Source organism: Chaetodon trifascialis, chromosome 4 (assembly GCF_039877785.1).
Source record: "Chaetodon trifascialis isolate fChaTrf1 chromosome 4, fChaTrf1.hap1, whole genome shotgun sequence".
NCBI lineage: Eukaryota > Metazoa > Chordata > Actinopteri > Chaetodontiformes > Chaetodontidae > Chaetodon > Chaetodon trifascialis.
In genome coordinates this window covers 7,835,894-7,850,174 of record NC_092059.1, presented here as the reverse complement: position 1 = coordinate 7,850,174, position 14,281 = coordinate 7,835,894, and the positions used below count along the sequence as shown (strand labels likewise).

The 14,281-nt window shown below is 42.5% G+C and overlaps 1 protein-coding gene across 1 annotated transcript in view; it reads right to left on the bottom strand.

Annotated features, from left to right (window-relative positions):
- yjefn3 (YjeF N-terminal domain containing 3) overlaps positions 1-14,281 on the bottom strand; it is a 41,134-nt gene that overhangs the window by 8,196 nt on the left and 18,657 nt on the right. The window contains exon 2 of the mRNA XM_070961717.1: positions 5,517-5,625. Within this exon, the coding sequence (XP_070817818.1) occupies positions 5,517-5,625 (109 nt within the window). The remainder of the gene's footprint in view (positions 1-5,516; positions 5,626-14,281) is intronic.

Below are 14,281 nucleotides of genomic sequence, written 5' to 3'. Positions count from 1 at the left end.
CACAGAGCTAGAAGGAAAGTGAATATTGGATCAATGAATCCAATAAACGACTCAACATGAAAGCTAATGTCTGCTGGGTGTCTAAAGTTCACAATTGTTTGCTAAACATTAGGCCTAATAACTTTATAAGGTGATCCAGAAACATTAAAATGATGCTATAAAATAAATGTGTTCGTGGTGTGAAAAACACCATCAGTCTACATTACCTTCGTCTTTTTGCATCCACGCTTCATCTCTCTCTGTCTTTGCTTCACATTAGAGCTTTTCAAACATACAAAAACTCACATTGGGAGGTTTAATGACCTTTCCTCTGAATATTGAGCACTGTCAGGAGGATCACTGATATCAGCGCTGGAGCCATTTCATGCTGCTGGAGAAACCATTAGAGCCACACACCGCTGAAGGTAAGCAGCTATAAAGGGAGCAGGCCGGATCAATCCAGGCAGCGCTCTGCTGTGTTCTGAAGCATCGTCTAATTTCACCACCAACAGAGGCTTGATTCACTCGAACACGTAGCTACCCTCACCAGTAATTCATTCTGATGGTGAGCCTTCAAAATGATCACTGATTAGGTGAAAACAGTTAGCAGAAGAGGCGACACAGGGCATGTCTACTAGGTTTCTGTCCATCTTTGTTTTTCACCCATTTTTTTAAAAACAACTTGCATGTATGACCAAATTCTCTGCGATATTTTATGTATTATACACAAAAAAATAAGCCACGGCTAAGCCAAAAGATGCCAAAGATGCATGGATTTTTAGCCAGTAGTGATGATAGCTTCACGTCTTTCTTGCATGAAATTAAATATCTTGATAAAAGTCTATTATAACCTTTATTCCAAAATAATAAAAGCTAACAGGTTAACGGATTAAAACTGTCTTGGCAACAAATTGCATGTCATCACGGTATTGCGTTAGAAAAACAAGGTTTTATGACTCGCTTTTAGCCTAATAAACCTGTTCGAGTGTTTTCCAGTGTTTGAGATATTTATGATATCTTTGATGTGTAGGAGGTTTCTACAAGGGCAGACAGATGGTTTGTTGCATCTGTTCAGCAGGTTTGTGATCTGGTTGCTTCTTTTCATCTGTTCTTCTGCGCAGCTTTTGACATTTTCTTAGTCTGACATTTAAGGCCTAAGGCAAGGTTTTCCATACGTCTGAAGTTTTAGAAATAAACAAAATGATGCAGAATAGGGCATAAAGGTTTTGGATTTTACATTAATGAATAAGGGCCCAAATCAAGAAAGGTGAAGAGAGCGCAGGGTCTCAGCAAGGACCCCTCTCACACACACACACACACCTAAAAATATGGCTTTCTTGATTGTAATAAGGTCTCCACGGGAATACCTCTTTGAAAGAAATGTTAAAGACACATGTTCTTTCACCTCCAATCAACCTGAAACACACACTGGGCCTGAGAAAACATTATCAGGCTCCTAAAAACACAAATACACTCACATATGCAGAAAACAGTGCATTTAATATTTGTACTAGAAGACCGAATTGAAGTCCAGGGGCTCCTGTAAACTTTGGGCTAATTTATTGCTGTGTGGTAACGAAAACGTCTCCTGTCTCCAGTCAGGTGTTGAAAGGCCTCAGACTGATACAGAAACACACACACACACACACACACACACACACACACACACACACACACACACACACACACACACACACACACACACACACACAGTCTGGACCTGGTGGCTGCGGCTGCTGCTGTTGGAACAGCAAAGGGATTACTTACAGAAAACCTATAATTTATCCGGCAACCAGAGGTGTAGGTGTGTGTGTGCACATACTTGTTTGTGTGGTATATTTGGCAGCCAGCAGCAGTAGGCCAGCAGTGAAATCAGACTGTCTGCATCTCCTTCTACTGTAATTTTCCTTAAATAGCAGTGATGTCATGTAAGCAGTAGCGTGCTGCTGGCGGCTGTGGGCAGCAGCGCTCCACAGCGTCCTGGCCATGTTTGTTTAGTAAGGCTATGCTGTTGGGGCTGCTGGTGGAGGGCCAGGCATGGGGCCAGCGTTGGCTGATGATAATAGAGGGGAAGTGGATGTGGTGGGTTTAATCACACACTCAGAGTGGAGAACACAAAGTCTGTACTGCTGACTGATGCCTGTCCCCCATTTTCCATTTCGCTTTCTTTTAAACTGTTGCTGTTATGGCTGTCTGTTTTCACCCCCCAAGAATTTAACAGCTTCATTAGGTTAAACAATATGCTATTGAATTACCAAAACATTCGTGGTCATTTATAAGAATTCCTATCAAAACAAATCGAATAAAAGTAAAGAATCAGCTCCAAGTATGAAGGCAATGACTAATGTGTCAATAAAACACACGCTTTTTAAACCTGAATTAATTGATTTTTTTCCCCCAGGCCACTTTAAAAAGTTTTAAAAACAAGATTAACTTATTATCACCTTATAACTTTGATATAATGCTCATATTATCCAGCAGACACAGAGCAACATTGTCATTTATTCATCAAACTTGCTTATTTCTACCTGGCAGAGAAAATCTAATCTCATTGTATTTTGGCTCCGTTTTTGGTCTCCACCAACTTCTGAGGGAAATATCTGGCTCCAGATGCTCCATTACGTTCACCAGCTAGCTGCTAACTGTGGTTGTTAGCCATTTGGGGCTGGGCGGGTATGCATGGTCGGTTTGGGGGCAGAAAATTCTTCCTGTGACAGCAGGAAACAAATTCTATGAGTGAGGAGAGACTGGACCAAAACAATACAACTGTAGGCCTAAAAACAAAAAGTGCGCAGAAAGACACTAAAATGCTCCACAGACCTGCAGCAAACTGTCATTTGATCCGTTCTTTAAAAAATATTGATTAGTAGAGCTTTAAAGTGACTAGAATCAATGTTTTGTCCGATTTATTAATGACAGTGTGTAATGTGAAAAGCACAGCTGCTAATAATAAGCCTACAGATCATTAGCACCCAAATCTGCAGCTCCCCTCACATTTACTTTTATAGAAAGGTTTAGCTCACTGTTTAGCTGTCCAACACACACACACACACACACACACACACACACACACACACACACACACACACAGCATCATTTTTGGTCACAGCAGGCTGCTGTTTTAAAAAAAAATGTTGCCCTCAGAAGTTGGTGGAGACCAAACATGGAGCTAAAAGAGAGTGAGTATTGGACTTACATTTGCCAGGCGGCCACATACGTGACTCACAATAAATGATAATGCTGCTACATGTGGAAATTTAGCAAGTATGCTAACGAGTTGAAGTGAATGAGTGATTATATTCTAATGTTCACGTTTTGTTTCTGCAGCCACTGGGAGGCCACAAGCTTCAAAGACAACACAAACACATTTTTCTTAATGATTCTTGAGAAATCATAGTATCTCTGGTATTACCGTAGATTTGTTATTGCTAATGTTTCTCATCAGTTATCTTATTTTGTTTGCATATTTATTCTGTGTGTCTGCAGGTCTGTCTTCCCTGGCCGCGTCTCTTTTCCTCTTTCTGATGTCTCTTGGCTTTTTTTCTGAAGGGAGGTATTAAAGGCGTCTCATTAAACATCTTTTATCGAACTTTTTCCTGTAAAATACTCATTTGCGCTTCTGCTTCGGTCTCTCTCTTTGCCTTCGTCTCTTTACATCTTTTTCCTATCATCCTTTCTTCTGACAGCAATGCGAGGTTTCATGTGTCTTGTAGCTCAGACTCTTATTCATCACAGCCTGTTGAAGAGTCCACTGAGGAAACCAGTGTGGCGTTAAACCAAGCCAGTGGTCTGGTCAAAGGGAACCACATGTGTTCCTAACAGCCCTCCACAGACACACACACACACACACACACACACACACACACACACACACACACACACACACACACACACACACACACGCTTTGACACAGTCCAGATCACAGAGAAGAAGACTTGTGGGTTTTGACTGGTGTGGTTGAGGAGCGCTGCCACAGAGTGAGCTCAGGTGTTGTGCCCCGAGGCGAGCCGCTCAAATGCTTGGAAGCAAATATTACAGAAAGTCAGAACATTTCCTCCTCGTAAGAATCAGACATTTTGTGCAGAAGTTAATGTAAATTCGGAAGGTGTAAGTAGCAGCAGCTGTGACTTCTTGCCCTCTTGTACAATCAAACAGTCACACCGGGATCTCACTGGGCGTTGTGGCGATTACTCAGAGGCTCAGAGTGACAGAATGTGCAGCGGCTTTTCTAAAACACTGGGATGAAATTTGTTTAGAAATGGTTTCCTGAGTGATCCGCAGCGATGGCGATTAAACGGATTTGCACAGGAGGCCACAGTTTGATTTTGTTTGACTTGAGCTGTGGTTCTGGGTTGAACGGCTTCATTCAGAAAAGTTAGGAAATTGTCAGAATTGACACGACTTCCCCTGATTTGACAGTGTTTTCCAAAAGCATTTCGTGGACGTGATTTGCAATTGCAAGCTCTGTCAAAGCCGAGGTTTAATTGAATTTGTGTTAATCCTCGCAGCTACGAGATTGGTGAAAGGACTGATCAACAAAAGCTTTGTGTGACATTTTCAAGCAGCTTGCTGCGTCACTGCCATACAAAGACAGAGTACAGAAGACGAGAGGATAAAACTCTCCAATTCATGGAAAACATGTCACAAAATATAGGCAAAATAAAAACAGAATTGATGGTTTTATTGATTTCAGAAATGATTAACGGGGTGTCTACAGTTTAATCTGATCCACATCTTACCCTGTCATTATCCTAAAGGTAAAATGCTAAAAAGCAAATGACAAAAGAACAACAAGCCATTCTTTTAAGCAGTGAGCCATAAGAGCTGTGATTCATATTAGTTTTAAACACAGTGAAAGCAGGAGATGCACATGCATGGAAATAATCTGGAAAAGAAAGACCTGAACACTCTTTTCTGTCAAGTATCTTAATTGTGACATGTTGCCTTAATTACAGAGGTGCAATTCACCAACTCTTGCCATTGAAGACACTTAGCTGTTTATGTAAATAACTATTTTGGATGTTTTTAACTAAAAGTAAAAGATACGTTACAGCATCTGTTGTGAATGGAGTGAATGTGAAGCCTGGAGGCCTTGACTGACGTTAGATTCAAGGCCTGAATGATTATCCCAGTCCTCCCCTGACAGCTAGTAAGAGCACTGATAAACACACACTAAAATGCAGGCCCAACACGCACACACACACACACACACACACACACACACACACACACACACACACACACCACAGTAAATGGCAACCACTGTTCAGTGTTCGGTGCCACCGGTTTAATGGTCCAGAGAAAGGAGCTTTAAAAGCATAACGGTACATTCATGCAAAGGTCCATTTCACAATAAAAACAAAACCTGCAATAAAACATACTGGAGTGATGTTATCTGTCTCGGCTTTTGTTTGTAGCGATAGTATTGAATGACCACAAAACGAGTGCTTGGAAGCAAGCAGGAAAGAAAAGCAGGATAAAGAACAACATACAGACTAACAACTAAGAAGATGTGTAAAATAGAAGGCGTGCAGACCTTAGTGACAGCAATGGCGCATGCTTGTCCCCAAATCTCTATCAGCTGCTGTTGTCCAAACTTGTAGTCCTTCAGCAGCTCTGTCTCGATAGCTGCCGCCTCCCCTTTACTGTCAGACACAGAACGACATGTGGTTAACAAGAGAAATCTCATGTGTGCTCATTATCGTCATCATCGTCAATAGAAACATCATCAGAATAACAGCAAGTGGAGCCGCTCGGGGAGAAAACCATGCTGACGGGGGTGTGCTCCAAGAAATACCCACATTGAAAGGCTTCACGCATACTTCATACTGTAGTTTAGACCACCTGCAGACATTTAAAGTATCTGTAATGTGAATAGAAATGTCATTTCCGCCTGGATGTTCTGTACAAATGCAGCACAGACACAGAAACAACACTAAATTGAGTAGTTTTATGTACAACACAGTGCCCCATAATAGACTAAACAAGGTATTTATGACGCAGCTAAACTGGTCTCCTCACATGCTTAAGTGATTGTTGCACGTCTGCTTGAGCAAGTGAGGGCGGCTGTGAATCCCCGGTAGGTTTTTAAGACTTTCTATATCTCAACGTGTACTCATAACAAACCTTAACAGCTTCTGGGAAGTGTGGCCATGAAACTCAAAACAGAACGTGTGTGTCATGACCTGACCTGTGGCCTTTACAGCAGCTCATACATACCAGATTCTGTGTGTGTGTGTGTGTGTGTGTGTGTGTGTGTGTGTGTGTGTGTGTGTGTGTGTGTGTGTGTGTGTGTGTGTGAGGACAGTACAGCAGTGGGCAACAGCAGTAGTGCTGTCACCTGTTTTGAAGAATGTAAAGCACAGGAGCAGGCCAAGGGAAAACTGTGGAAGTCTGCCGTCTTCATTTGGGATCTTATTCCATAATGTGGAATACATCCCTTTTACTCTGCAGACACCTGGTGGCCCTCCAGAGTACTGCAGCTCAATAAGAAAACCTGGATGACGACAGAATTACTCTGGGGTAGAAACAAGAGTGCACGTCTTAATTTCTTTTCCAATTAGCTGCACTTTAAGACCTCTCAGAGGGACGAGTGAAAGCTCTGCAGTCTGAAAGAGTGATTGCAGTGTGATTCAACATTTGGGTCTGCTCTATTAAAGATCGTTTATCAGACGATCACAGACCAATAAGAGCAGATGAGAGACGGATCGATGCACAAAATCAATATTGTGCTTCTAATCGGCGCTGAGTCATCAGGGTCGCTCAGCTTCGAATCTTTGCCTCTCAAAAAAGATCAAGAGCTCTTGGCGTGACTGCAAGTGTGTGTGTGTGTGTGTGTGTGTGTGTGTGTGTGTGTGTGTGTGTGTGTGTGTGTGTGTGTGTGTGTGTGTGTGTGTGTGTGTGTGTGTGTGTGTGTGTGTGTGCGTGCGTGCATTTTATTGTAGTTACATTATTTGTGCTTTTCCACCCTGCATCTTGCAGAAAGCAAATATAACGCACCAGACACTAGCACATACAATGGTTTCATAATAGCAGACATGTAGACATGCTTACAGATGAGAAGAGCGCCCACACAGAGGAACAGTTTCAGAATATTTAAATGATCAATCATCATTGTTACACTGATGGAATAATTTTGGCCTTTTATGTTGTGATAATGCGGTATTATGCCACTGTCTGGCAGTTGTTACTCAGCTCTATGGTTTTTCCAGGAAAGAACACAAACACGACATCTATTATTGTTCTGTTTATCCTGAACAATTACAGTGAAGGACTGTGTCTGAATCTCTGGGTTATCCAGTGTCCTTGTGTGTGTGTGTGTGTGTGTGTGTGTGTGTGTGTGTGTGTGTTGGTCTGTGTGTGTATGACATCTGTATCTGTAAAAAAAAAAAAATGCACACACGCATTCATCCTGTGTCATTCGTCTCTATTCTCTGCGCTGACAGTGTGACTAATGCTAAGCCTGCTTGTCTTCCTTTTAGGTTCTTATGAGACACAGTGTGTGTGTGTGTGTGTGTGTGTGTGTGTGTGTGTGTGTGTGTGTGTGTGTGTGAGCAAGCCTGTATAACCAAGTGGGGTTTCTGGCATTTACCTGTGCCAGTGGAGCGGCAGCAGCTGTCACCCACGGCTCACCTCAGGGATGTTTCCTGAGTCACTGTGACAAGTTGATCTTTGGAAAGTTCACCTCGGTCCACAGGGTTCAGTCTATGCTTGCTGCACCCAGCGGCACCAGAGCATCTTTGAGAGTTTTTATCGAGCCAAATGAATGAGGACGGGCTCTTTAATTTGTCGCCTTTAACACAACAAACGCAAGTCTAATTTCAAAATCCCAAATCTGTGGTGCTGCTGTCGGTTGGGGGAGAGCTCTGAGCCCAAGACCGATGCCATCACAGTAACTGTACTGCTGCTGAACGGCCAATTACTAATGATCCTCAACATTACAGGCAGACAGAACAAAGTGCTGTTGATGTACAGCACTCAACAGCTGCTCCCGTTAACCGTGAGGCTCTACCACAAGGGAGCAGCACACAGCGCTCAGACTGAAGACAGGTGGCTGTTTCGGTCCACCTGCTCCATGTCTTTTCAATTAGCATTTCCTATCATGCATATCATAATTCTTAATCAAGCTTTTATTTACCTGAATCTACTGAAGTACATGGAAAAAATCCGGTGAAACAGTCATTTTTGCAAGGACCTCGCTACAAGCTTTGACACCAAATCCCTTCTAAAAGGAAAGCAAACATAACGCTGCCCTTGAATTGAACAAATATACGTGTAGGTGTGTGTTTGTGTGAAAGAGCAGGTGTAGTGGAGCTGCAGAAAAAACAAGGCATTATGAGTGTTAGCTTCTGCTGCACCTGTAACCCCAGCCATGCAGCCGCCAGCAGTCTCTCCCCAGAGACACTTGATTTCCCCATGCTGAGTGTGATGTGCTCCTGCGGTGTGTCACCTTCATTGTAGCACTATTCAACTGTGATCACAACCTGCATAATGAATCTGTTTACCTTACACAAGAGATAAGGCAAAATGAAACTTTAATAGTCCCCGTGGGGAAACTGGGACACTGCAGTAGCAAATAGTGCAAGCAATTACAGCAAAGATTAAAAATTGCTTTAAGATGGAGGGACATAAAAGAATAAAATGTCAATTTCATGGCATGGATAAATTACAAAGTGTATGAAAGTGTGGGAATCAAGTATATAAGATATGAGAAATACTAGTCCTTCAGTTTTCATTGTTTCTGCACCAGCATAGTCGTTAAAAGAAATAATACATACGGAGGTTAGAGGCACATGCTGTATGGAACTACTCATATGCAGAATATAGCAACACACATATAAATGAACACAAAAACATCAGTTAAATCGAATGCAGTCCAATGCAACAGACCTGTAGCAGATGCTGTGAAAGTAAAGTAGCACACACGCGCTAAATTTAACCTGCGATGCCAGCCAATGAACAACGTGTTACCGTATAGGCTGCAGCTGTGAAGCATCCTCGTATCATACGAGAGAAGAATACACCACTGAAAATCAGAAGGGCTTCTATTTTTCTGACACTGGAAGACTGAAATAGCCGCATTTCCTCCCCCTCTCACTCTCACTTTGCATGATTTCCACCTTTCCAGTGTGATCTGCTGGTGAGATAAGATGAGTGATTAAAATAACTGAAAATGAAAGACTGTTTTTGACGTCTTTCCAATCTCCCGGTTGCCGAGCGGCGCTCTCTGTCTGCAGTTAATAATAAACATCATTTATGCTGACTATAAGATTAAAAGCATATAAACACATTTTTTGAATAACCAAAGAAAGCCCACATTGCTAACAAATGTGTCAACACACTAGAAGCTTTTACTGCTCATCAGAATTGCAAGCAAAGCAAATGCTAGCTAACATGCTAAACAGGTGGACATATTAACATAAAACCTGCTAAAAACACATTAGCGTCATCATTTTGAGTTTGTCAGCAAGCTAATGTTAATATTAGCTCAGAGTACCACCTGAAGACACATTAACATTGTCATCGTGAGTATGTTAGCATGCTAATGTTAATATTAGCTCAGAGTACCACCTAAAGACACATTAACATTGTCATCGTGAGTGTGTTAGCATGCTAATGTTAATATTAGCTCAGAGTACCACCTAAAGACACATTAACATTGTCATCGTGAGTGTGTTAGCATGCTAATGTTAATATTAGCTCAGAGTACCACCTAAAGACACATTAACATTGTCATCGTGAGTGTGTTAGCATGCTAATGTTAATATTAGCTCAAAATACCACCTAAAGACATATTAACATTGTCATTGTGAGCATGTCAGCATGCTAATGTTAATATTAGCTCAGAGTACCACCTAAAAACATATTAACATTGTCAGTGTGAGTATGTTAGCATGCTAATGTTAAAATTAGCTCACAGTACCGGTGCACTGTACCCAAATACAGCCTCACCAAAGATGCTCATTAACATTACAAAGACAGGAAGTGATGTGCACTGTTTCTTTCCTAAAAGTGCACGGTCGCCTCTTCCCCCAATCCTCATTGGGCATTTTTAACACTACCACAATACTGATGGACTATAAGTCCATGACAAAAATGAAGAAGGAAACTATTTTCCTAGAAGACTTGAATAGTTTTCACTGATTTGTACGAGCTGTTAAAATGATATTTAACAGAAATCAAATGTTCAATATAACAGACAAATAAACATATAAACACAAGGAATTAAAACTCTTTCTCGTGGCCTCGTTGTGTTTTCCCAGTTACAGTTACGAACAGGACGTGTTACGGGGGCAATGCTTATTTATTCATCTCAGCGTGAGCGTACAAAACGTTTCGCCCTCTTCAGCACCTGTGCTGCCTCATAAACCTGATCTGCTACCTGCTCCACATTCCCCGTTGTGTAACTAACTAAGCCGTCCCCGCTAGTAGAGCGCCATGTGTGACTGTTCTGGTTTATGAGAGAGTGGGTAATAATTAGTCAGATTCCTGCCTTGGAGAGGACAGAGAGAATAAAAACATGGTGTTCATAGGTCTGAAGCCCTCTTCTCTATCCTCCTCCCTGTCTGTCCTCACTCCCATTATCTGTCCACCTCCAGCTCCATCTCACACTCAGCAGCCGTTAATGTTACTTCAGGCTATTTGGACACAAATAAAGTATTAAAATAACATATCGATAAGAAGGAAACCAGCAGCAGATCTCTCACAGGGAAAAATCCACCTGCATTCAGTAACTGATGTGTTCTACATTTGAATTGTAAGGGAAAAGATGTCTCAGCGCTGGAAACACTCATCGACAACTAAACTCTCATTGAAAAACTATTGCTGTGTTGTTGTTTGTCATCAAAAACATACAAAACAATCCGCATGTGCATTCTATATATATATAATACATACCATGCATAAGAAGAAGCAACAGCTGACAGCTACAGATTTATCTAAATCTGTCAAGTGTAAGACAGACTGCTGGTGTATGAAAACCTGGAGTTTCTATGAATTGCAAAGCAGAAAGATGAGGGGGTGAGTTGAACTGTGCAGCTGAGGGTGTTTTTCTCTGCCTTTTTCATTTGTTTTTCTGTATTTTTAAAAGGCTTGTGTGTGAAAAAAAAAGTCAGTCGCAAACATAAGCAAAAACCTGGTCGTTTGATATAACCATGATATAAGCAAAGCGTCTACATTGTGATGCAGAAATGCCCTTTGACCCCGACGCTCGTCGCATTTTGTGGTACAAAAGTTCAGCTCTGCCATTCTGTCAACCAACTTCACTGATTTCGCCTTATCGCTCACCCCGGTTTACCCTTTTCCATTTTCATTCTCTATCTTCCTCCGCCGCTCCACCCTCTGTCTCTCCCTATAACAGCTGCTCTGATGAAGGTTCGCACTCCACTGAACCAGAGTGACGGCGGATGGGGGGGGGGTGACAACAGGAGACACACACCAAGAGAGAAAACAGAGAGTGAGAGAGCACATGGGAGATGACTCACCCTGGTTGATTTAATCTGCTGTGTGTTTGCTTTTTTCTTTAACTCGCAGGTTTTTAACCTGAGGAATCCCTTCAGAGGGAAAGAACAGAAGGTAAAAGCTGTACCATTACTACCATTACTCATTTTAAGCCTTACTTTCATCATCACACCGAAGGTAATCTCGTTATAGACACTCAGCCTTGTCCCAGATAAAAGGTTTTGGTCACGATTTTGGCTTTGTGCTGATGGACAGTCATGCTTATGTCCTTCAAAGCATTACAGTGTGTGCTGAAGGATGCCCCCCAAGCCAGTGGGCTTTCCCAGGAGTGTGTGCATGTAATTTAACACGTGTCATCTCAGGACACCTTTCATCATTGGCCACACCTCCTGCAGAGTGCCTCCAGGAGGTCCTGCAGCATCCAGCTAAGAGAGGATGTAAAGTGGAAATGGAGAGACGTGCAGGCAGGTTCAGATTCAAATTGCTTAAAGTCTAGAGAACAGAGCTCTATCTGTGCTGGTAAAATAATGAGAATGAAATTGAAAATGACTGGAAAAGGCAGGATGGGAATACTCGCAGAGAGTGACACATCAGGGGAGGATTTTCTGATTGGAAGGGTGTGCAATGAGTGGGCACTATTTTTGTCTTCGAAGGAAAAACAATGCAATAACTGAAACAAAACAAAACAAAACATGGATCAGGTCGTTACATAAGCATGTCTGAAATGAAAAACCGGCAGTATGTGCGCATACTGGGAGTGATTGCTCAGACTGAGATCTGAGTATGTCGCATGTGCAGTTTGGATGATGTGTTTTCTGTAGCACCTGGCCAGATGTGTAGCATTTCCTCTCTGAAGTTACTGCAATCCTGGAATAATTAGCATAATCACATCACAGCAAGCCAAAATCACGAGTGAGCATGACTCCTTATGAGGTGTTGATGGTGCTTCCAAACTGACATTTGTAGATTACTAAAAGCATAAATATACGTATTATGTTTCCCTCTGCATAATTCGATGATGGGCAGGAGGATCAGGTGCTGCGGCAATAGGAGTGTCTCATGAACAGTCTCAGCTGGCAGACAGGAACTGGCCCTGTGCCTCCATATGGTCCAATTCTAACTGCCCAGCTTGAGCCCCTTCATGCTGCTCAATTCTTATCAAATCAGGATGGCATGATTCATTTTGTTACAAGTCTCCTTGGGCAATATTTTAGGACTGGCTGTATGTTGTGTGTGTGTGTGTGTGTGTGTGTGTGTGTGTGTGTGTGTGTGTGTGTGTGTGTGTGTGTGTGTGTGTGTGTGTGTGTGTGCGTGTGTGTGTGTGTGTGTGTGTGTGTGTGTGTGTGTGTGTGTGAGATAAAGAGAGTACACAGTAACATCCATACAATCGTCTTCAGTAGCATCATTCATTCAAATGAGGCTTAATCAGTTTAGCCGTCCGCTCATGCTCCTCATATCCGGTGCGATGAGACAGACATTCTTTAGATAGTCCCAATCAGTGGCTCCTGCGTTTTGCTCCCATAACTCATTTTATGTCCCAGCAGACAGGGATCTGTCGTCATGTGCCGTGAAAGACGAACATGGGTCGTTTTCACCGCGAGCCACGAGTGTTGGCAAGCTGGTTCCTTTTCTGTGTTACATTTCCTGTGTTCTCGTCGGCTAAAAATGTCCATCCGTGAGTCAGGTGTACTTATGCCTCATTTTCAGATATCATGTGATCAAAAAAGGAGAGGGGCTTTTGTCTAGATGGAGGAGTCCACCCACCCACCCACCCACACATGCATCAAAGCACATTACTTGCATAGGACATCCATGAGCGAGGGTTCACCCACGTGTCCACAGGTTACATCATCCTATGCCCCAAGAGGTCTTTAATCCTTTCACCTTGTTATCCGGAATATCCATTTATAACCTCTGTCTGTGCTTTAAACCCATCTCCCCGAGTTTGAGGCCAGGGGCCATCAGCATCGCAAATTACGAAGCGTGTGTTGTCACATCTGATTCGTTCTTGTCCTCCAGGTACCGGAGGCAGAGCAGAATGGCTAACGCGATTTATAAAGCCGCTGGCCAGAACAGAGTGATGACCTATCTGTGTTACTAAGTGACCTCAAGTTTAATAACAACAACGAATTAGTTGCCCTGTGCTTTAGGAGAAACAGCCTGTCTTTGGAAACAGATCTGGCTTGGCTGGGGTTATAAGAATGTCTCTCTCACCCTGTTTAGACCTCCATATTATATTATTATAGCACATCTGTATAATACCTCAGACGAACTGCATTCATATTCACACGGACAACAAATGTCCAAATCTGTCTCCAGTGACCACTCGTAGCGATAGTCTTCAACTCTACTCACTATAAAATCTCCATAAAGTGTCTTTGCTGCCAGCAGATGATGGATCAATTTTCATAAGAAGAAAGTGATGTCATTTTCTCTAGTGCGCAATAAAGTTCCTAGCACCATGTGAGCACCCACGAGGGGCATGCTGGGAAAAAAGTTCCATATAAACCTTTAGTATCCATCTGATCAGCTTGATGCTCAATGACTATAATTTAGTCGTGCAGTTATATGAATGTATCCTCAGACTGCGTAACTGTTTGATTGATTTGATTGAGAGTTGCACCCATGTATTGCATGTCTTCACCTTACATCAACAGTGCGGTTGTGTGCATCCACAGTCAGCTCAAAATGTGGTTGGGGTGTGGTTTGGTTGGACTCTCAGTGCATTTTTCCCGTCTGGCTGTGATCAATCGATCGGAAACGGATTTCAGTGTCAAGTGTCAACAGGTCCTTTGACTTCCCTTCTTCTGCCCAATTTCCCTGCACAGCAGCCATCATCGC